The 22335-nt window shown below is 36.1% G+C and overlaps 4 protein-coding genes across 9 annotated transcripts in view; 2 read left to right on the top strand and 2 right to left on the bottom strand.

The window, feature by feature from the left end:
• Window positions 1–177: 177 nt before the first annotated feature.
• The window catches only part of LOC117793033, a 31393-nt gene continuing 9235 nt past the window's right edge, over window positions 178–22335 (bottom strand). Inside the window, exons 1-9 of one of the 5 annotated variants that reach the window (XM_034633437.1) lie at window positions 8757–8815; window positions 7868–8191; window positions 7580–7764; window positions 4918–5097; window positions 4239–4848; window positions 3891–4208; window positions 2471–2856; window positions 2036–2363; window positions 178–1671 (exon numbers count right to left, since the gene is read on the bottom strand). In XM_034633437.1, coding sequence (XP_034489328.1) covers window positions 1070–1671; window positions 2036–2363; window positions 2471–2856; window positions 3891–4208; window positions 4239–4848; window positions 4918–5097; window positions 7580–7764; window positions 7868–7982 — 2724 coding nt within the window. In that variant the 5' untranslated portion in view covers window positions 7983–8191; window positions 8757–8815 and the 3' untranslated portion in view covers window positions 178–1069. Of the gene's footprint in view, window positions 1672–2035; window positions 2364–2470; window positions 2857–3890; window positions 4849–4917; window positions 5098–7579; window positions 7765–7867; window positions 8192–8756; window positions 8816–15929; window positions 15943–22335 lie in introns of those variants that run through there. The other 4 variants (XM_034633413.1, XM_034633429.1, XM_034633406.1 and 1 more) reach the window with 4 other exon arrangements.
• Window positions 9666–12334, top strand: LOC117793201 (protein GUCD1). Of its 2 annotated transcripts, none has more exons than XM_034633503.1 (3): window positions 9666–10324; window positions 11316–11401; window positions 11466–12334. In XM_034633503.1, exons 1-3 carry the CDS (start codon window positions 9846–9848, stop codon window positions 11570–11572), a joined length of 672 nt encoding a protein of 223 aa, XP_034489394.1. In that variant the 5' UTR covers window positions 9666–9845; the 3' UTR covers window positions 11573–12334. The 2 variants fall into 2 exon arrangements, with proteins under 2 accessions (XP_034489394.1, XP_034489387.1); XM_034633496.1 differs by having other exon boundaries at window positions 11256–11401; window positions 11466–12310.
• On the bottom strand, window positions 12365–14222 carry LOC117793218 (dopamine N-acetyltransferase). Its single transcript, XM_034633513.1, has 2 exons — window positions 14087–14222; window positions 12365–13210 (listed from the first exon to the last, which is right to left on the bottom strand). The coding sequence occupies exon 2, from the start codon at window positions 13179–13181 to the stop codon at window positions 12507–12509; it is 675 nt and encodes a 224-aa protein (XP_034489404.1). The 5' UTR covers window positions 13182–13210; window positions 14087–14222; the 3' UTR covers window positions 12365–12506.
• Window positions 17376–19210, top strand: LOC117793190 (probable V-type proton ATPase subunit D 2). Its single transcript, XM_034633486.1, has 4 exons — window positions 17376–17686; window positions 17753–17870; window positions 18114–18477; window positions 18894–19210. The coding sequence occupies exons 1-4, from the start codon at window positions 17646–17648 to the stop codon at window positions 19121–19123; spliced, it is 753 nt and encodes a 250-aa protein (XP_034489377.1). The 5' UTR covers window positions 17376–17645; the 3' UTR covers window positions 19124–19210.

Below are 22335 nucleotides of genomic sequence, written 5' to 3'. Positions count from 1 at the left end.
TTCACGCTCCTTTAAAGATACGATAAGTGATTAATTTGTTTCTAGTACAAAAAATTAAATAATCATTATTTACAATCCCTGGATTTCCATATTAATCTTAAGGAGACAAAGGCAAACGGGCACAAAATATATTTGTACAACCAAAAAATACAAAAATGTAATGTTTGTTTTTTTTTTTTTCTTTTACTTTTCAATGGGATATTTCCATAAGTAGGCATGACAATGTGTTGAAAGTCATCACGTATATAGACGATATAAATACATAGTTAAAGATTATGATACACGACTTTTAAAAGCAATTCGTTTGTATTTATATTTGGTCAAAAAAGTTGAGCTAATCTCATCACAAAAGATAAAGTATAAAAAACCATTGTAATATAAATAAATCAAATGTCGAAAAAGGCGAAACCTGAGCAACAAATGAAAAGCACATCGAAAATACATATGTTAACGGTTATCCGAGTATAGATTACAGTTAAAGTTACAGTTACAATTGGGCGTAGTATAGAGTGCACAAAAAATTTGCATAGAAATTTTGCATGATAACTTGAGTTTTAGTTTCGATTTGTAATTTCGTTTTGTTATTAAGCGGTTTTCCTTTTTCATTTTATTATTATTATTATTATTTTTAATGTATATTTTTTTAACATTTTGAAACACTTTCGAGTTGCCATGCATGAATTTGTTTGTTCTTTTTTTTTTTTACTTTTGTAGTTGTTGTTGTTGGTGTTATATTTTGTTGTTGGTCCGAAACAATTTAAGATAATTACGATCTGTCTGTCTGTTCGACTTGACTGGCTGTTGTAAATAGTTATAGTAAATATATGTAAAGTTCATAGATACAGAGGCTAGTTAACAATATCAACAAATGGGCGTGTTACGCCTACATTCTTAGTTTAGTTGAGAGTAGTGTGCGTATTTTTCTGTGTGTGTGTGTATGTGTGTGTGTGTGTGTTTGATGTCGGTTTCAAAATTGAAACATTGGACGTTACTTCTCATCCAGACTCGACTCCCTCCCACTGGCTCTCCACTCTCCACTCTCCAATCTAGAATTTCGAGTTTCCAATCTCTACTCATGCCGCACACCGCATATGGACAGGAACGTACTAAAATTGTGCAGACTGCAGGCCGGGAGCACCGTGTACACAATGGATGCCATCTCCTGGCACTTGTGCCGAAAATCATGCAACGCCTGCAGCAACAGATCCGTTGGCGGTGCCGCATTCACCTGATAGAACAGCTTTAAATGTATCGCTGGCAATGTGTTGTTGGCATCTGCTGCCGTTTGTTGCTGCTGATCACCGGCGCCTCCTGGTGTCGCCGCCGCTTGTACTGTGGTCAGTGTCATTGCCTCTGTGGGCGTGGCAGTGCTATTTGCTTTCAGCTCCTCCTGTTGTTGCTCGAGCAGGCGTTGTCGCCTTGTAATCGGATAATCCTTGAGCAAACGATTCACAATATAGGTTAGAATCTCATCCAGATTCTCAGCACTCAGACCCTGTGCTAACCGGCAATGATTGCCCAGCACATCGTCGCTCAACTGCGTCAATTGGGTGGTGGAGGAGGCCAATCCCGTGGCCACATAGCACACAATTGCCGCACAATTGTTCTCATAGTTCCATCGACGACGAATCGAAATTGTATAATCGCTAACCGAGCAGCCAGTTTCCTCATCTGAAAGTGCAAACAATTTTAATATACAATTTGAATAGTAAGTAAGTCTATAAAAGTGTTTCCCAAATCTCGCAAGTATACAGAGTACAGAGTTTATCAAATTAAAATGGAACAAATGTGGAATTCTTACATATTAGTTTACACAAAAAGTCAGATTGTTCTTACATTTTTTTCAAGTACAAAGTAACAACTAAGTTATTTAAGTTTGACTTGCAAAAAAATAACCATTTTATTGCCTACGTATTCCACTAGCATATTAAATAATGGATAATAATAATAAAAGATAATAAAAAGAAATTCTTTCCGAGACTCATTTTGCGTTTGTGTTAGTTTGGGAAACACTTGTGTAATCAGCATCTCTTACAATCGAAACGATCGTTGTGGGTGTGTGCCCACACCTGCCATTCGACGAGTGCATCTCGGGGCAGAGCGGGCAGCACAATGTAATCCATGATGGCATTTGTGGTCCGCCTCTCCCACTGGCGTCGGGCCTCGCCAATGAATGCCGGATGGGTGACAAAGCAAATGCCATGGACGACATCCCTAAGCTGACCTTGGGCATTCATTGCCTTGGCAATCCGACTGATGTGACGCAACGTCAGTTTGCATTGCGGCCGTATGCCGCCCTCAATGATTGTCATGCTGCCCGGCACCAGCGCAATTTGGCCCGAGATGTATGTGATGTCGCCAATCTGCAACGGTAGCATTGTTCTTGTTAACTTGCAATTGTGTGTGAGAATCCCTCTCTCTCTCTCTCTCGCTCTAACTGTCTCTATCACTATCTCTCACTCTCTCTCACCCGCGTCGATTGACTGTAGGGACCAATATTGGCTGGCGCCCAATGTGAAATGCCTTGAACATGCATCGTATTACGTCGTCCATTGAGCAGCGTCTGCGTCTCCTCGCTATCATCGCCGCTGTACGTGGCTGGAGCACGATAAGCGATTGCCTCCATAATCACATGACAATCATCTGGCAGCGGGCATTCGACACAAACCCGCGTCGGTGGATTGTGAAAGCCAAATGATTGCAAATAGACGCTATTTAATGCCGGATATTCGGCTATGGAGCGCACATAGAGCGTGGTGAAGCACAAGTCCTGCAGATCATAGCCGTTGGTGTGGCACAACTCACGCAGTGTGTCCAATGCCTGTTGCATGCCCTTCTCCATGCTCGAGGCACAGCCTAGACAGTAAATAAAACAAGATAGATTGTTTATATTCGGCATGCCGAAGATTTGATACCCTTGCAGAGCGCTGTTTTCAATTTTACACCTTTCACTCCTATGGCAGCTATAAGATATGTTAACCTAACATTAAACAGATTTAGTTAGGATATCTGGGACAACACAAAATGCAGTTTCTGTGAGATTGATTGAGATATCTCAAGAGACGACAAAGTTTTTCATATTTAAAGTTGAATTTTAACCGATTGCTCCTATGACATCTATTTGATATTATCGCTCCTATGACAGCTATAAGATACATATGTCTAATATGAAACAGATTAAGTCAGGATGGCGAAGACAACACTTATTGTAGATTCTGTGATATTAGTAAAGATATCTCAAGGAACAAAAAAGTTCTTTATACTTAAAGTTGATTCACAACCGATCGCTCCTATGACATCTATTTGATATTATCGCTCCTATGACAGCTATAAGATATATATGTCTAATATGAAACAGATTAAGTCAGGATGTCGAAGATTCTGTGATATTAGTAAAGATATTTTAAGGAACAAAAAAGTTCTTTATACTTAAAGTTGATTTTCAACCGATCGCCCCCTATGGCATCTATTTGATATTATCGCTCCTAAGACAGCTATAAGATATATATGTCTAATATGAAACAGATTAAGTCAGGATGTCGAAGACAACACTTATTGTAGATTCTGTGATATTAGTAAAGATATTTCAAGGAACAAAAAAGTTCTTTATACTTAAAGTTGGCATCTATATGATATAGAAGTCTGATTTGTAGCAAATATGTCTAAGATGTAAAGGACAACACAAAATGCAGATTCTGTCAGATCGGTAGAGATATTTTAAGAAACGCCCAAGTTTTGCATACGGAAGGTTGTTTATGAAAACCGTTTGTTCCTCTGCAAGGGTAAAACAACACAGTTGAAAGGGAAGATACATATGAGTACAGGGCAGAGAGTGTTAAAAAACAGATGACAATATGACAGTGCAGTGAGCAGATGCTATAAGGGTTTACCCTGTATGCCCGCCAGCCACATCCAGCCTTTGGCATTGATGGCCGCTTTGGCCTGATTAGCAAGTGGACGAAATTCTCGCTCATATTTCATGGGACTGGGCGGTTGTGTTATGCCCGCCGGCATCGTCGTCGTCGCCGCATTGTTGTTGCACTGCGTTGTGCTCAGCCCAAGCGAGGAGATGGCCAGCGACAGCGAGCCGCATACGGCGGCCGTGCTGCTGCCCAACGGATGTGAGCTGCCAAAGCCACAACAGCTGTTTGCCTGCAATGCACTGCTGCCGCCACAGACGCCACCGCAGCCTCCTCCGACACCTACACCTACACCGACACCGCCAACGCCAACGCCACCGCCCAATGCGGATGTGGATGTCGATTGATTTGCATTGGCCAGCAGCAGCAATGAGGCGCTGCCGGTTATGGAGCTGGCCGTCGGTATGGGCTCGTCGACGCTGGCGCTCTTCGTTACAATGGGTATGGGCGAGGACGATGATGTGGCCAAATGGCGTCCAAATGAATTGCTGCGCGAGATTAGCTCGTTTTGGCTAAGCGATTCTCGCAGACGCGTCTCCTTTTCGATAAGCTCCAGTTCCGTTTCGCTAAAGTCCGGATCACTTAGATCACTGTACGTGGACTCGTTGAGATCGCTTATATAATCGAGTGACTTCTTAACAAACACAACATCACCGCCGACATTCGGCTCCTTTGGATGCAGCGTTAGCTTCGTAAAATTAATATAGCCCACGGGGCAAATGGGATCGGCGCTGCTAATGATCGTCTGGATATCCTCGACAACGATCCGTTGCTTAAACAGCGGACAGTCCAGGGTAAATGTCTCATATTCACCACCCTCGCCGCACACATTCAGGCCATACTTGTCGCGCATCTTGAGGAGATGCGTTTGCATCTCGCGCAGCGATTTGCCCAAATGACGATCTGGTACAAGTCCCAAAGCGGCAACCTAATCAAATCCAAAACAACAAGATATTATAGAATCACTTGGAATATACACGTATATCTTTTAGCTTACCTTGATGATAATGGCATGCACCTGACAGTCGATCATCTCCTGCAGCAGTTCAGTCTGATCTCTCCTCCACAAATAGGCCAAGGATATCAGGTTGAGGCGGCTGCACACATTCTCCACGCGCACACGCTGATAATCTGACAATATGGCCCCAACAGCCACCGCCTCCACATTGAGTTCATGCTGCATGCATCACAAATACAAATATGAAGATTCAACTGGAGTATTTTTAATTAAATATAAATAACACATCACTCAATGAGTTCCGGGCCTGACATAATTGGCGCCACTAATAAAAAATCTATATTTTTTTTTCGAAAGTTCCATCCTTTATAAGATCTGTGTCCAAATTTGAGCTTAATTGGATTATTAGTTTGCAGGTAACCCTCACTTAAAAAAAGTTTCTTTTTAAAAATTTTATGCAATGAAAAAATCTGAATTTTCTTCCATTGAAAAAACATTTTTTTTTTATGGAAAAAATCAGGGACCGTAAATAATGATTATTATTTTTTTTTTAATAAAAAAAACACCAACTTATAATTGTCCTAATCTTTATAATTTAACAATCTCTACATTTCCGCCATGATTTTTAAATTTCTGATTTTTTACGTTTTTCTCAATGATAATCATTAGTTTTGAGTAATTTAATAAAACCTACACCATAATCATTATTTTTGATCAAAAAAAAAAAAAAAAATAAATGGAACTATCAGGTTAAACGTGGTCGTACAAACACAAATGATGAAGAACTCTCTAATCGTTCAAATTCGGCAGTTGTTTCGGAAAATATAAAAAAAATCTATAAAATATAAGGTCAAAATTTTACCTTTACAAGGTACACTTTCATAATAGAGATTTTCCCAAAATGGCATTGCATTGACAAAGAAGCGATTGAGTCAGGGTATAATCTTAGAAAAATGTAACATTGATGAATACAATTGAATATAGCAAAAAAGTTTCTGTTGCCTAACTAATAAGCCCGGGACTTATTGATTGATGTGTTACTTAAATATATTGATCTAAATATATTTTACTAAGCATTTCATATTTTCTCGAAATATTTTTCTCGCGATATATGTATGAACTCCCTAATAATAATTTACTTTGATAAGTTTGAATTGAGTTTTCTATAGTTTTTTGCTCTTCATTATGATAAATGACACCAAAATGATAAAAGGAAAGTCATTATCATATTTATATTTGCTATATTTACCACAAGCCTATGAATCATATTTCAGTATAATAAATCTTATATAAATATATTTCAGTGCCATGACACGAATTTGAGCTGAATCGTATTGATGTTCAGGTTCTCCTTACATTTCTGATTAAGTGCTCCTCGTCATCGATAGAGTGTATTAATAATTTGAAGCGCTAAAGTATAATCAAATATTTGCCATAGTTCACGTGTTTAGTGACATTTCTTTTGATTAGATTATGATTACGAGTACCTATAGCAAAACCAATTTCCGCAATTTTTTTTTTTTTTATTTTTATTTTTTTTGTTTTGTTTATAGGGCGTACACCCGTTCAAGGACATTTTACAATTCGTCAACAATAAAATTGCTACAAACTATAAACGACTTTCAGATATCCTTTAATACTCAACAGATTAAATTAAATTTAATGTTTTGAAAATAATAAAGCTTTGATTTATTATTCTTTGAGATCTCCTTGTCAATTTTTAGACAGTTCAATAGTTTTATCTAAACAACAGTTTTGAAGCCAAAGTTTATCTAAAATTAAAATATGCTAAAGTAATATCGATTACACTACAGATTATTTTTTCCATGCCATTATCGAAAGCTGCGAAAAACTTCTAGTTATAATTTTTCCAATTCAAATCATTTTTAATTTTAAATAAAAGTGGCAGCAAAACACATATTTACTTCATTTAAAAACAAAAGGTTCGAAATATAAGCTACTATAATACAATTAACTTTTGTTAAAAATATCTACAAATCTGTTCCCAAATAATTTATTCCTTAACTTAAACTTTAAAAAAAGAAAATAATTGTTATTCTGTACTTGGCTTTACGTGTTGCAATAACTAAACTGTTGATACCTGCTCTGATTGACAAACCTGTACAGGGTATAACGATTAGTTGCATCGATACTCGGTAATCTGTCCCTTTAATCTTTTCGCTTGTTATACACTTACCCATCCTACATATGTATGTACATTAGGGTCCATCAATTTGTATGGGACAAAAAAAAAAATTTTAAAACGGTAACCGATACTCTTAATCTACTGTCAATTCTAAGATGTTTTTAACCAAGAAACTATAGTTCTTAAATAAATTTCTGTTCCCCACTTTTTAAGTTGAAAAATAACATTTTTTTTAAATTTTGGCTTAGTATTATTAGCCTATATTTGGTGTTTTTAGTCCGATCCTAAAAAGATTGGTATCAAAACTCTTGTTAGGACCAGGTCTTTTAAAATTTCATAGAACCCAACGACGAAGGACGAACACAACATTTTCTACTCAAAAATCAAACAGTAGAAATTGATTTTAGAACTATGGTTTCTTGGTGAAAACATCTTAGAATTAACGTAGATAACGAAATTGGGTAAAATTTTTTTGGTGAAAAAAATCGCTACACCCTAATGTATATGCATTTGAACTTGTGTCAACTTGTGCTGTTGCCCTGCTGTCTCTCTCACCTTGCACGTATCCAGCAAACTGTAGAGATCCTCGACTTCGTCATCATCGGTGGGCACATACTGTTTGCCGGTCTGTGTGCTCTTGCCTTTCGTCTCCCGCCTGTAGAGGGGCAAACCCATGGCGCTGGCGAGTATTTCGATGCCCATGTGGCCAACGGTCTGATACATGAAGCTATCCAGCTCATCTGTAAAATGCCCCATGACCGTTAAGTTAAATGATTGGCGAAACACTCAATTGAGTGAATATATATATATATGTATGAAGTAATTGTGACAATTGACAATTACCTCTGTCCTTTGGATGCAAATTGGCCAGTGCGACTATTTCGTGACCTTCGGCGACGCACTGCATCATATTGTAACAGCTATCCTTGCCGCCGCTTACCATTGCCACCACACGCATTTTGATAGTGTTTGTGGGTTGTGTTGATTAGCGTTATTTATTATTGTTATTTTTATTTATTTATTTTTTTTGGTTTGTGCTCCTCGTTTAGCTGAAGTGTGCGCTCATTTGGTCTGCTTGTTGACTAGACTTGTTTACTGTAAAGAACGTAGAGTCTTCCTATTAAGACAGAGGCGGCTGTTTATTGATGTTGTCGTCGTCGTTCTCAACTGTAAAGAGGAATGCATAAAAAAAAAACAGTTCATTAGTGGACCGCTTGTTGTTGTTATTGCTGTTGTTGTTATTGCTCTCTCTCTCTGTCTATCTCTTAAAAGCTCTCTCAGGTGGCTGTGGAATCTAATTAGGCACAGAGCATTATCAAACAGCAGAAGGGCTGCAACTTAATGACTGCACTTTGTTTGGCAGCCGGCTGTGTGATGACAGCAGCTGGCTAAAAGGTAAACACAATGGACCAACTTGATTATATTATAATAAGAAACGTGTAGACAGGATGCTCTTCCTCTGATTATAATTGGCAAAAGTCGGCCAAGCTAAATGATTGCACGAAGGTCACACAAACATACACACACACATCCACATGCTTGCGCATACATATACACAGATCACACATACATGCATGTCGAATATACATGCAATACATACGCATGTCACACACACACTTTGCTATATTGCTGGCGCCACTTGATTCACTTCTGACCCAAATGTAAAATTTGTTATGCCAATAGTCGACCACAGATATACAAGAATCGAAATATTGTTTAATATATTATTTACCCGACCACTTCAGGACGTTGCGCGACTTTTGGAATTCGCACACTAGTTGTGTTGGTGTGGAAGATTGCCACCCGGTGCAAAGGCTGCCACCCTGTAAAATTTACCTATCTGGTTTGATTTTTTGTACTTAAGAAAACAAGTACATTTCCGAAACTGGGTGTATTTAATTGTTGAATTTAATTTCGGTTTTTTTTCTAGAATTTGTTAAATTTTTGCATAGTTTTTTTTAGAATTTTCTTTATTTGTCGATATAATTTTATCTTATTTTTAGAATTAAATTTTCTAACTTCTCTTCCCGAGAGCTCACGAACTTTAAACCTTTATCAAAATGTTAACCTTAATTTTTTCTAATTTGCATATTTAAATTTTCATTAAATTATTAATTTTCTATTGAGTTTTTTGCATTTTTAGATTTGCAATTTTTATCAGTGCTGGCAGCTTTTGGCCGTCAGTGTTGAGACGATACAGCTGATTTCCAAATGTTGTTTCAGTGCTGCCAGCTTGTCTCAATAGGAATAGGAATAGGAACTAAATTTGCTTACACTTGCGCTGCTGTTACTCATTTTTGCATTCTCTGTTAAACTCAGAGTGCAATGTTAACTTTGCGCTGCGCTTAGTGCTGCCAGATTTGTAGCGGAAAAATAGCTGTTTCTGGCTGGAAACCATCTTAACTAGTTTTGGAGGCCACTTTTGCACAGCTAAAAAATAATTTTAATAGCAAAAACATAGCAGAAAATATATTTAAAAATGCCAGATTCCAGGTTAATAGCCAATTTCAAATTTTCCTTGCAAACGAGCCTTAAAAATAGCCAGAACCAGCTGTAAAATAGCTAAGTTGGCAACAGTGGCTGCGCCAGTTAAATTTCTTCTTCTACAAAAGAAAAACCATAAAAAAAAACAATTTATTTATTTAGCAATTTCGTAAACAACTCTTGTAAAAAACCCTCTCTCGAAGTATTTAATTTGTTTGTTAAAAGCATAGCTTTAAAATCAAATAACTAATTGATTGACAATAGAAAAACAAAACTTGTTTACGTAAAAAGTGATTGCAACAAAGAATAACAACAAAAACAAAACTAGAGAAACAACATGAATATTTTACCGCAAAGTAAACATTACAATTTAACACACTATCAGCAACGATATAACTGGGACTGTGGCCTATCCTGCATACTGATGATACTGTCCAGCACGCAGCGTGAACAGTTCCTCAATAATTTTGAGGGCATTTGCAAGGAGGAGGGCTTCGGATCGAGCACCTGGACAATTGATCTATGCTATCTGCTGCAGCGTTATCAAGTGCGTCATGAGTATTATACGCAGACACTTGGCATCGATCCCAACTACACACAGCACATGTATTACTCCAAAATCATTGACAAGGACGAAAAGCGTGTGACGCGCAAATTCAAGGATGCCAAAGCACACGGATTACGCGTTCACCAGCGCACCGTCGACATGGAGGTGATAATCAAGCATTTAGCTCGAAATGGTCCCGTCATATTGCTAACTAACGCCTCCCTGCTCACCTGTGAGATATGCAAACGCAATGTTCTTGAGAAGTTTGGGTAAGTTCTCTTAGATAAGCTCTCTCCATGCACAAATACTTGCATACATCAATTTTGTAGTGACTATAAGTATGTTGATCCTTACTAAAACCAAAAACAAACTCAAAAGCTCCTGTCAGTTTATACTTTAACATTTTATCAATCGTATTTCGTTAGTTCAACTTGTTTCGAAAGCTTTTTATTAGTGATGTACAAATATATCGAAATATTGACTGTTCGATTGTTGCTTTGGCGATCAACCCAGTTATTTAAATAGATTTTTGTGAAAAATCGACAACTCAGCTTAACATCAAAATTGAAAAATTCAATTTTTTTCCATCACTGTCCATTTTTCCCATACTTTCTCTCTCCTAGACACTTCTTCAATAATTTGAAATTTGTATAACTTTGTTAAATCTTTATCGATTCTCTTGCGAAATGTCAATTCTATCATTATTTTGCCTCTATTTTGATTCGGCATAAGAATTGGAAAACTCAATTTTTTGCCATCACTGCGTTTTTTTTTCTTTCAAAAACTTTAAACTTTCATAACTTTGTCAAATCTTTACAAATTGTTTTTTTGCGGAATTTCAATTAATATTATTTTTTGACCCATCATTTTTCTCATTACTGTTTTATTTCTCTAATATTTTCCATTGACAATTTTGCAAAAAAAAGAGTTTTGGGAAAACTCGATATATGTAACTCGATGTATTATTTGCAAATTGATGTACAACCCGATTCTTTTTCCTTTCGATTTTTACAATTCGATTTTAAGCTTGATTCATAGTTTGGATTGACAAGATGTATTTATAGTATATAAGGTGGCTTATTCCTCACAGCTGAGGTAGCTAACGTAACAAAACAGTCCTTGATGTAGTGCTGTATTGTGTATAAGTTACTTTTTTATTATTTATGATTGTAGACTATTTTACTCTTGCTTATTATCAAGTTGTTTTCATCTATCTTGTATTGCACAAAACACTCGCTTGCCCTCGACTAAAAACAAAAGGTATGCCGGACATTATGTGGTGCTCTGTGGCTATGACATAAACCTGCAAAAGGTATTCTACCACAATCCGGAAGTGCACGATGGACGTAAGTAGTGCATACTTAACAGAATTGATTCGTTTTATTGTATGATTCTTTTTTCATTTCACAGATATTTGTCGCTGTTTATCTGAGGCTATGGATACGGCACGTACAGCCTTTGGCACCGATCAGGATATAATATTCATTTACGAGCAGCAACAGAACAGCAATCAGTAGATTCACAGCCAAGAGCCAAGAGATGCTAATGCCATAACCTATGCCAATAATGTTAATGGCTTTATAGTACCTGCCCAGCAGTTGCCAGAGTTGTTCGTTGTTATTTGATGGATCTGCGCCTTGTGATATTAACTTGTAGGAGGAATTGAATTCGCTTGTGCTAGGCTGGGCAACTCAAATGATGTACCTTATGCTTGTATGCATCTACACGTATATAAGTCAATAACACATTCGTATAAATAACGAATATTTTACTAAATTGTTATACATATTTTAGTTACATAAACATGTATATATTTTATTTAATAATTGTAAACATTATAACATTGTTATTTTATAGATATCTATGCATTCTGTATACACATAATCAATTTAACAAGCGTGCTTTAAGTTATTAGTAGTTATAAAGTTTATTTAGGTTTACTGTTGGTCCCCATTATAAAAAAAAATTAAAACAGAGCAACAAAATGCTTTTGCAACATGTATTACATTGATCTATTATTTGTGTAGCTTCAGTATTACTATACTCTACTCCAATTTCTCCAGTCCAAAACAAATATTTTAATAACTACAAATTAAGTACACATATTGCTTGAAATTCAAAAAAATTCATATAAATTCTACAGACATCGATAAAGCGTACATCTTAAGTTAAAATGTTTCCAAGAAGTATGCTACACTTTTTTTTAATTCAATTGTTTTCCGAATTCGGAATCATGGAAAATTCCATTTACAAAATACTCAAATTGTTTATAATTAAAGTAAATGCGTCATTTGTTGTTTAATCTTAAATACTTGCATGAGATAATAATATTTCATGTTAATTTTCATTCCAAAATTTCTTGTGTATAACTATATAAATAATATATATATTATGAAAACAAAAACAAACAGCGAAATATTTTTAATTTTACTGAGCTATTGCAGACTGACTTTACTTATCGTTATCATACTTAAGCTGTTTGGTTAGAAGCTGCAATTTAATGTGAGGCGCCTCCACGGGTAATATTATTAGACCCTCTTCGTTTGTATACTTGGCATACAGCTGCTCGGAGAAGGGTTCAAAGCCTTGGGAGCGAAGTATCTTTTGGGAGAATATGCCGGTGGCATCAGCTTTCAGTAGATGGTATCCAGATTGTCGAGCAACTAGCTCAGCACGTTTTACCAGTTCCTTGGCAATGCCCTGGCCGCGATAACGTGAATCCACTGAGAGAATGCGGACATCAAAGATGCGATCCACATCGTAGCGGGCAAATAGATCCACTTGCAAACTGTGCCTGTAGAGCAGCTCAAAGATCTTCTTGTAGTTAATGTCCGAGCTATACTGTAGCTTGTCGAGCGCCTGTTCCGTGTCCCCCGGATGCAGTACCCCATTCAGAATGACTCCAGCTATCTGTCCATAGGTTTCGCTACCATCACGCTCATCCACAGCCATCAAGCTGAGCTGATCATGTAGCGTGGCCAGACTGTGGTGCTCCAGCTCCTTGTTGCCACCACCCTGCTGACAAAGTCCAGCAGCCCGATTCAGTGGCTCATCAGCAAAGAAATTCCTTCGCAGGTGATCAATTACTCGCTCGTAATTATCGGGGTTAATCAGTTTGTACTCCATATTTTTTTATGTCTATCTTTATTTTAAATCTAAAAGCCGATTTAAAAAAATTAACTAATTTAAATACAAATATTTTAATGAGATTAAAGATTTTAGTTTTCCTGATGAAATCTTATATGAAAGTATAATTAATTATACCCGTTGAAGAGATATTTAAAGGCTAAAAAGCCCTTAGAGTTCGACCTAAAAGTATGCTATATAAATGAATGTCGATGAAATTTATTTGAATTGTAAATTCGAAAAATTAGTTGATATTATAATTGTGAATTTATGGAATACAGCAAAGTTGCAAAATTAAATTAAGTTTTCCACTTAAACTTAATGAGTACTTTAGCTGTAATTTTCAAATAATAACAGACGCACTCACGCAAAGCAATATGTCTGTATACTCGTATATGTGCACCACTACACATGCCAGAGACTAGCTGCTCTCACAGGCCATTTTTCCTTCCATAACTCAATTAGAGAGCACTCAGGACGACGCACTCTCGCACACGTAGGCATTCGAACAGACACATTCATTTGCGCGCTCTTTTACTCTCTCTCTGTTCTAAATTTCTTTCTGTGTGTGTGTTTGTGTCTTTTGCACTTGCTCTTTGTTTTGTTATTGTTTGTTGTTGCTGTTGCTGTTGAAGTCACTGCTGCTATTACAATCGCATTTTATCCGACATTTACGACGCCTAAGCGACAGAGCGCCATCAAACCTCACCACCTCCCCCCACTACTTTTTAACCGCCTGCTCAAATGAAATCCCGCCTGACATCACCTGCACTGAAAGTCAAATGACACAGACTACTTCTTCTTTTTTTATCCTTTTTTTTTTTTATTATTTTTTTCTTGAATTTAATGTGATTTTTTTTTTTTTGTCAAGTTTGATGTTACTTTGACTTCTCTTAATTACTTACTTTGCAACTTGACTCCGTTTTAGTTCTTTGTTCTTTAATCTCTCAATTTAATTTTGATTTTGATTTGCGAGAGCTAGAAAAAATATGTAACCTACTTGCGGGCACTGAGAAATGCGAACTGCGGCCGGAGAACCAGCAGCGGCAGCAACAGCATCCCAGCTGTACGAGTTCGTCTATTCCTGTGCGTTGTGCGTTGTGAGAACAAAAAAAAAAAAAAACAAAAAAAAAGAATGGTGCCCAGTGGCGTCCGTACTTTGCGACCCACTCAACAAGTCGCTATTCAACAGGGATTGCGAATAATAATTATTTTAATTGTTAAAATTAATATTAACTTTCTTATTTGATAAAGTTATGAAATAATAGATGAATTTTCATTTTTTTTTTTTTAATAAAAATGAACAATAAGTTCACATAAACAAATAATTTAAGTTGATAAATAATTTTTATTTTTGATTTTTAAAATTGGTTAAATTTTTTTATTTACTTTGCGCACCCGAACGTAAACCGAACCGCTTTCTAAAATAAAAGGTTTGGTACGAAAATAAAATAATTACATAAATTTTATGATAATAAATATGACGCAATTATTTGAGACTTCGGATTAAAATAAGTCATATTTAAATCTTCAAATAAATTTAAGTTGTCATCAAAATTTTATTTCTTTTAAAACAAAAATTTTATTAGTTCAAAATGTAAAGAAAAATGTATAACAATACAAATATTTTTTGTATGAAATTGAACCAAACTTCGAACCCAAACTTTGGGTTTAGAGGGTATATAAACCAATTCGCGAACCGAACCGATCTCTTGCTCTATTCCTTGAGCTGCCGAACCGAACCTTTAACAAAACTTTGGAGGTTTGCAGCCTTGTTATAGATATTTATTTTATTTTTATTAATTTTAATAAAACACAAAAATTTATTTTTTGAAAAAAAAACTGTAATCCTTACGGCCCCTGCTTTTGAGTTGTTGCGTCTCTGCTAAGCGGACGCCTATGGCAAACAACCACGCCAACAGCTAACAGGATGCGTATGTGCGTGTGCCAGTGTAAGCGTGCGTTTGTGTATGTGTGTGTGTATGTATGGGCTTGTGTGAGAGAAGGAGCAGTTGAGTGAGTCAACGAGCGAGTGATTGCCTGGTCGTGACTTATGGCAAATATCAATACGAGTACAAATGCGAGAGAGTCACAAAAGCTTCTTTTGTTCTAACACCCTTCTCTCTGCTCTTTACCTTCTGACTCCTGCCGAAAATCTCAAATTTTGTAGAGCACAGCCAAAACAGAGCCAACTGTTGATTCACACTACAAACGAATAAGAGTAAATGCGGGAGTATACTATAAATTTGTCACTCGAATTTATGTATCTATATAAACTTTACATTTGATATGTACTAAAATTAGGTTGGAATGATCTCGAATTAAGTATTTGCTGGGCTGGTCAATTTAGGGGTAATATCTTTAACTTTTGTCACAAATCTAATTAACGGTAATTTTGTGTGGAGAATATTTTTTATTTTTTGAAATAATGAATCGCAAATATTGATAATTATAATTTGTAGAGTGCTCAATAATCTTTACCTGAACCCATGAAATGAAAGCACTGTTATGATTGTGAACATATTTGAAAGTCCATTTAAGCATTTCTTGACCGTGGTATCGTGGATTAAATGGTTTAACAATTTTTTTTTCTGCAATGAACTTTGCCATATCAAATCGTTAAAGGGCGTATTAATGATGACACGCCTCGGCAACGCCCTATAACAATTGTTGCTTGGCCGAGACGGTGACCAAAACTGTGACTGGGATCTAACCAATTGCCAATTGTCAATCCCAAATCCCCAATACCGTTTTTATTATTTTAATGAATATTATCATCAGTCCGACCGTCATTGGGCCGTGGCATATATACACACATGTACAATGTACATATGTACATGTGTATAAGTCGCACACGTGTGCATTTATTTTGTACATTGTACATATAGTTATTATTGTTGTTCTTATTTTTGGGCACATGACGGCAGAAGACGCATATTCAAATTGCGTGACTATGGCGCCCCCCGTTCCCTTCCACCGCCCTACGTGACCGTGTCCCATTGTCACAGGTCAAAGCCGAATTTTGATGACAATAGCAATGGCAGCGCGTGTTTCTGGCATTTGATATTTCTTTTATTTTCTCTTACGAGTGCGGACAGCGGTCCAAAGTGTTGTGCGTATTGTTCCCAATCAGCATCAATTTAAATCAATTCGCCCAAACGGCCATTACAGCGATTTGGCAGCACTGTCTGATACCAAGTTTATAAGGCAGCTAAACCTAATTAATTAATCCACAATCGTTTTTATGAACTTAATTTACTGTACAAATTATTTATAACTGCCAAATAATTTTGTTTTTACTGAATATATAGCGAATCAATATGCATATTTGAAACGGCTCTCTCTTTAATACAATTTAAGGCATTATACTTGCTTAAAAAAATAAGAACGTGTTTCAAAAGAAAGTTTCGCTAAATCCCTTCTCATCTCTAAGCGCATTGAAATTGTTTTAATAAATTACAAAACTCAATTTCACTTAAACCGATTTAAGCTGTCGTATAATCTTGGTGTGAGAGATGTAAACACTCGCATGCAGACGTGAATGTTAGAACTCGTTATTTGTATAAAAAAAGGTTCAAAATTTGAGACGAGTGCCATACAAAATAGTAATCATACTATTCCTACTACTAAGAATCTTATATTAAACTTTTTAGCAACACATGTTGGACTTATTATTATTTTTTTTTTGATTTCCTTAAATTTGTTAATTTAAAATCTTATTTTCTAATTTTATTTAATATTTTACATATATTTTGTAGTACAAAATTTGTATTGGCTTAAAAATTTGTATTAAAAACTTGATCAAAGTAGTATTATTGATCTACGATTTTCGCCTTAAATTGTATTTGTATTAGCATAACGTGTCAATCTCAGTGGTTATTAAATAAAAACAATAAAAATTTAATCTCAACGACTATTTTAATTGTAAAGCAAAATAAAATCACTGAAAATTATTGAAAGAAATTGAATTGCAAGCAATTGGCGATCACGTTCACATCTCTAGCTGGTCGCGCCCATCGCTGACATCGCTGCGTAATCGTAACAGCTGAGCGGCTGGCCCAACGGGCGCTTCAATTTGTCCACCCAACAACGCGGCGTCATTTTGGATGTCGACGCAGACGTTGACGTTGACGTCGACTTTTCGCCGTTTGTCGTGGTTGTCGTTTGGCCCATTTTGTTGTCGTGCGCTTTGCTTTGCGCCTCGTTCTCGTTGCTTGCTCGTGGTCGTCCGTTTATTTTAGTATTTGTCGCATATATTTAGTTAATATTTTGTTGTTGTTATTTATAGTTTATAGTTTTGTGCATTGTTTTTTATTTGTTTTTTTTATATTTTTGTTAATAACTTTTGATTATCCTTGTAATAACAAAAAATACCAACAATTAATTGGTAAAGTGAAAGGCAATTCGCGTAATTTGAACAGCAACTGTAACTCTAACGGTAAACTCAAGTACTTGCTATAAATTATGGCTGCCAAAGATCGTTTGCCTATATTTCCATCGCGCGGGTGAGTACACATTGATAGAAAGAAAAGAGGCAAAGAGAGAGATGAATTCTCATTTGTTGTTCGCAGTGCACAAACTTTGATGAAATCCCGTCTGGCGGGCGCCACCAAGGGCCATGGACTACTTAAAAAGAAGGCGGATGCCCTGCAGATGCGTTTTCGTTTGATTCTGGGCAAGATCATTGAGGTATGTATGTATAGGTAGGTGCTTATAACCAACCAAACGAATGCCCAAATTTTTTTTTTTTTTTTAAGTAATATTTGCAATGAATTTAATATCATTTGTGACAAAATAGAACATCAGAAATTTAGAGGCATGGAAATGCTTTCGTCACTAGACTTTTAACTTGTACAGAATTTATTTATTATAAATATACAAAAAAAAAAACCAGAACATAGAGGATTCAACAACTTTCTCTTATTGATGCAGACTAAAACGCTGATGGGTCAGGTGATGAAGGAGGCGGCCTTCTCACTGGCAGAGGTCAAATTCACCACCGGTGACATCAATCAGATTGTGTTACAGAATGTGACCAAGGCGCAGATTAAGATACGCACCAAAAAGGATAATGTGGCTGGTGTAACGCTGCCAATATTCGAGCCCTATCAGGATGGTGTCGATACCTATGAGTTGGCCGGATTGGCACGGGGTGGCCAGCAATTGGCCAAGCTCAAGAAGAACTATCAGAGCGCTGTACGTCTGCTGGTGGAGCTGGCGTCATTGCAGACATCGTTTGTGACACTGGACGACGTCATCAAGGTGACCAACAGGCGTGTCAATGCCATCGAGCACGGTTAGCATTTAAATACCCTACACTAAAAACCATAAACAGTATGTCAAGTAATTGTTTTCACAACGACAAAAATTCACATATGCACATTATTTAAAAACAAAAATGAGGTCCATAAAAATAGCAAAAATTTGTGATTTTTATTCCAAACAAAACAATTACCTACCATATTCACTCATTTTCGCAAAAGTATTGTATACGACTTTTTTTTCGAAATTTAAATGCCAAATTGCTTAAAAATCCATGCATCACTATCTGCATACGTATACGTGATGTTTTGGTCAAAACTGCAGTAGAAACATGGTCATAATCTTGTACAATTTGGTCTTTTTTAACATACGATACTTATGCGAAGATATGACAATATATTATTTGTATATGAACTGAATTATCTTCTGATTTGTATATAATCTTTACAGTTATTATACCGCGCATCAATCGCACCATTGAATATATTATCAGTGAGCTAGACGAATTGGAGCGTGAGGAATTCTATCGTTTAAAGAAAATACAGGACAAGAAGCGTGAGGCACGCAAATGTGCGGATCGTAAACGAGAGGAGCTGCGTCGTCAGGGCTACAATGTCACCAACAGCGAGGAGGCACAAAACATCCTCGAGAATGATGGCGATGAGGATCTGTTGTTCTAGAATCTAGAAACCATCCAATCCCACGTCAATTTTCCTGCAAATTACTCCAAACTACCTCAACCAATTAATGTACCGCTTCAATTTTCATCGTTTCTTCTATTGTTATTTCTAGTTTTTGAATTTTTCTTTTATGCTTTTTGAGATGTGCTCTTATTTTTGTTGTGGTTCTCATTTTGGTTCATTGTTGTTGCCTCATTGTTGTTGCTGTAGCTTTTGAAAATATTATGTACTTGTATTTGTATTTACATATATATGTTATGTTTATGTACTACATACTCGTACTTGTATGTACTATGTTTTGTTTTTATGTGCCTCTCGTGTGATGCTTGATGAAACCAATTGTTAATTTGCTGCTAAATTAATGTTTTAATTGTGCAAAGAAACGTTTTGATGGCCCATAAAAATGTCTCATTTGGCTGCTCGTAGTTGCAAATTGGCATTCCAGCGTCATCGATATGGCTGCTTCATGGGTCCCACATATGGTTCCGCCTTTGGCGGGCACGTGCTGGTTATTCGTAGCCATAGCCAAAAAAGAAAAACAAGTAAGAATACTAAAGTTGTGACACCGACTACTAGATACCCGTTGCTCAATTGAAATATTTTTTTGTATCTTTGAATTTTAAACTCAATTGGTATATTAGTTATTGCATACTTTAAGGATATTTATCCCATCTTGATAAGATAAAGTGTGATGATTGACAATAAGTAAAGCGAGTTTCACCCATCATAAATAGTGTTATAACTAAAATAAACATTTACAGGGGCGAATGGGGGCTTGATATGAAGATTGATGCAAATTTGATCTGCATGGCGCTTAGAGAATTCTGTGAAGCAAATTTGATTGATATAGTCCATGACTTAGATGTTGATGCTAATCAGGAATATTTATACACTTTCTTAGGCTTGCTACGCCTCCTTGTACTTGTTACATGCTTTGCTACGAAACCAACATACCCTTGTGTTCCACGAGTAACAAGTATAAAAACCACAGCGCGAGGCTAAAACTGTATTTGAATATGTATAATATACTTCTATCGACCGTCTTCGAACTGGGTTTGGATCTTGATCTCGTTCTTGATCTTAAATCTGGAATCTGTATCTTCAGTTCTAGTTTTAGAGCATGCAAATACAAGATATAATAAAAAATGCCAGACATATAGTATACATAAATTTATTATGTACAATGTACATACATATGTATATAAAATCATCAAGTTTATTCATATTATATATTCCATTTTTACTTATACACGTAATAGTTTGACATTGACCACTGTATTTTTTTTTTTTTTTATGTTTCCATTAGTTCTCACAGTTATGCTGCTGTTTTCTTTAAGTGTAAGTAGTTCTTATTATTATTCTTTTGTGTTCTCTTAAATTCGGCTTGCTTATTTAGTTCTTAGCACAAAGTTTTTGCTCTAGTAGAGAAAAAAAATTTAGCAATAATCCATTGGATGCGTTTCGTGTTAAAAGGCTTAATTAATAAGCTGTTAACATGTCGTGTAAATGGGACCAAATTTAATGCCGATGCGGTCGTGCAAATGGATCTTGAGTCGCAAAATGCGCATGTTTAACACTTGTGGATAGTTAAGATTGCACACCAAGAAATGTAGCTCTATTTGGTAAGCAAAACATACTCGTATACGCGCACATACATACATATTTTTTCTTAATTCTTACGGACTTTATTCGCTAATAGTGTAAATTTGTCGTTCCCGTCTGAAAAGGTGTCGGTGCTCACCGATAAAAAAAGGACATGTTCTTTGTTCTTGTCGGTGAAAAACGTTTGCTAGACGAGAATTTAAAGCTTTTACGAAAAGCTTTCTTGGTAAAGTTTTTGTGGGACATGGGACAAAAGTAAAGCAGGTACTTTCCGGCTGTTCGTCGGCAGAGCATCAGATGAGAAAACAAGTAGAACTGCAGTTAAGTGCTGCACATTTTCATTTGTTTTGAACTTTTATACAGGTATATATGCAATAATTTATTGTTAGCTAAAAGCTTGGTATTTAAACGATTATGGTTCCGAAGATTCTGAGTACCGGGTATCCTAGAGTTGAGTACACTCGACTGTAGCGTTCATACTTCTTTTATGTACGTAAGCAAAAAATTTAATTTTCATGGTATTTTCTTTATAAAAAAAATGTATAATAGATATAAGCACGGAGGTACATGAGTACGTATATACGAGTATATTCATATGACTGTGACTGTATCTAATTAATTTTGTGTGTGCTTATATTCTGTTAAACGCCATTTATCGAATTCGACTTGAACACGAAAGTTAAACTTAACGCCATTTTGCAAAACGAAAGTCGGGCAGCGCCATATTAGGAATGTATCGATTATTTTTCGATTTGAGTTCGCAATATGAAGAAATCATGAATCAGAAAATTTTTGAGTAAAATTGTTCGAGCCAAATTGCCAATTTGATGTGAACAATGTATAAATATGTATGTATATAATTGCACTGTAAGTATGTAAATATGTATATGGGTTTTGTAGCTAGATTTGTTGTACATATATTGTTGTTGTACATGTACATATATGAAAATAACGACACATGTACGCTCTACATGTATGTATGTATGCTTTTGTGAATATATGTAAATATTGATTAGTTTACTGCCTTAAGATACATGCATTTTATGTACTTATATTCAAGTGCATATACCAACAAAAAAAAATGTACGAATCGCATATCATTCCAATTAAAGTTAACATTTCTCTTGTATTTTCAGATAAATGTACACATAAATATGTATATGTATATATATATATATGTATATATAAAAATAAGTATATTTATACATTTATTAACACATACATACAGATGTAGCGATGTACATGTATATACATATGTTTTAAAAAGTGCACTCATTTCAGTTGAGTTTAGTTTAGTACAGTTGCGCGCTTAAAAGCTTACGATGCTTAGCTAAAGTTTGAGTGAGAAAGCGAGTGAGAGTGATCGCGTTAAGCTTTAGGCGTTTGCTTCTTTTTTTGCAGTATTGCTGTTGCTGCGGCGGCGGCGGCGGCAGCTGCGGCGGCTGCTATTGCAGTTGTTGTAGTAACAGCTGCGACTGTTGTTGTTGTTGTTGTCGTCGTTGTTGTTGTTGTCGTTGTCAGCGAAGGCAACTGTGACGTCATAAATATTTGCTGCGACATTTGAGCGCCAGGCATCACACATTTGTTCTGCAAATGACACAAGCAGAAAG

Source organism: Drosophila innubila, chromosome X, assembly GCF_004354385.1.
Source record: "Drosophila innubila isolate TH190305 chromosome X, UK_Dinn_1.0, whole genome shotgun sequence".
Lineage (NCBI taxonomy): Eukaryota > Metazoa > Arthropoda > Insecta > Diptera > Drosophilidae > Drosophila > Drosophila innubila.
Note: the sequence above shows the minus strand (reverse complement) of the source record. Positions and strands in the feature narration are given on the sequence as shown.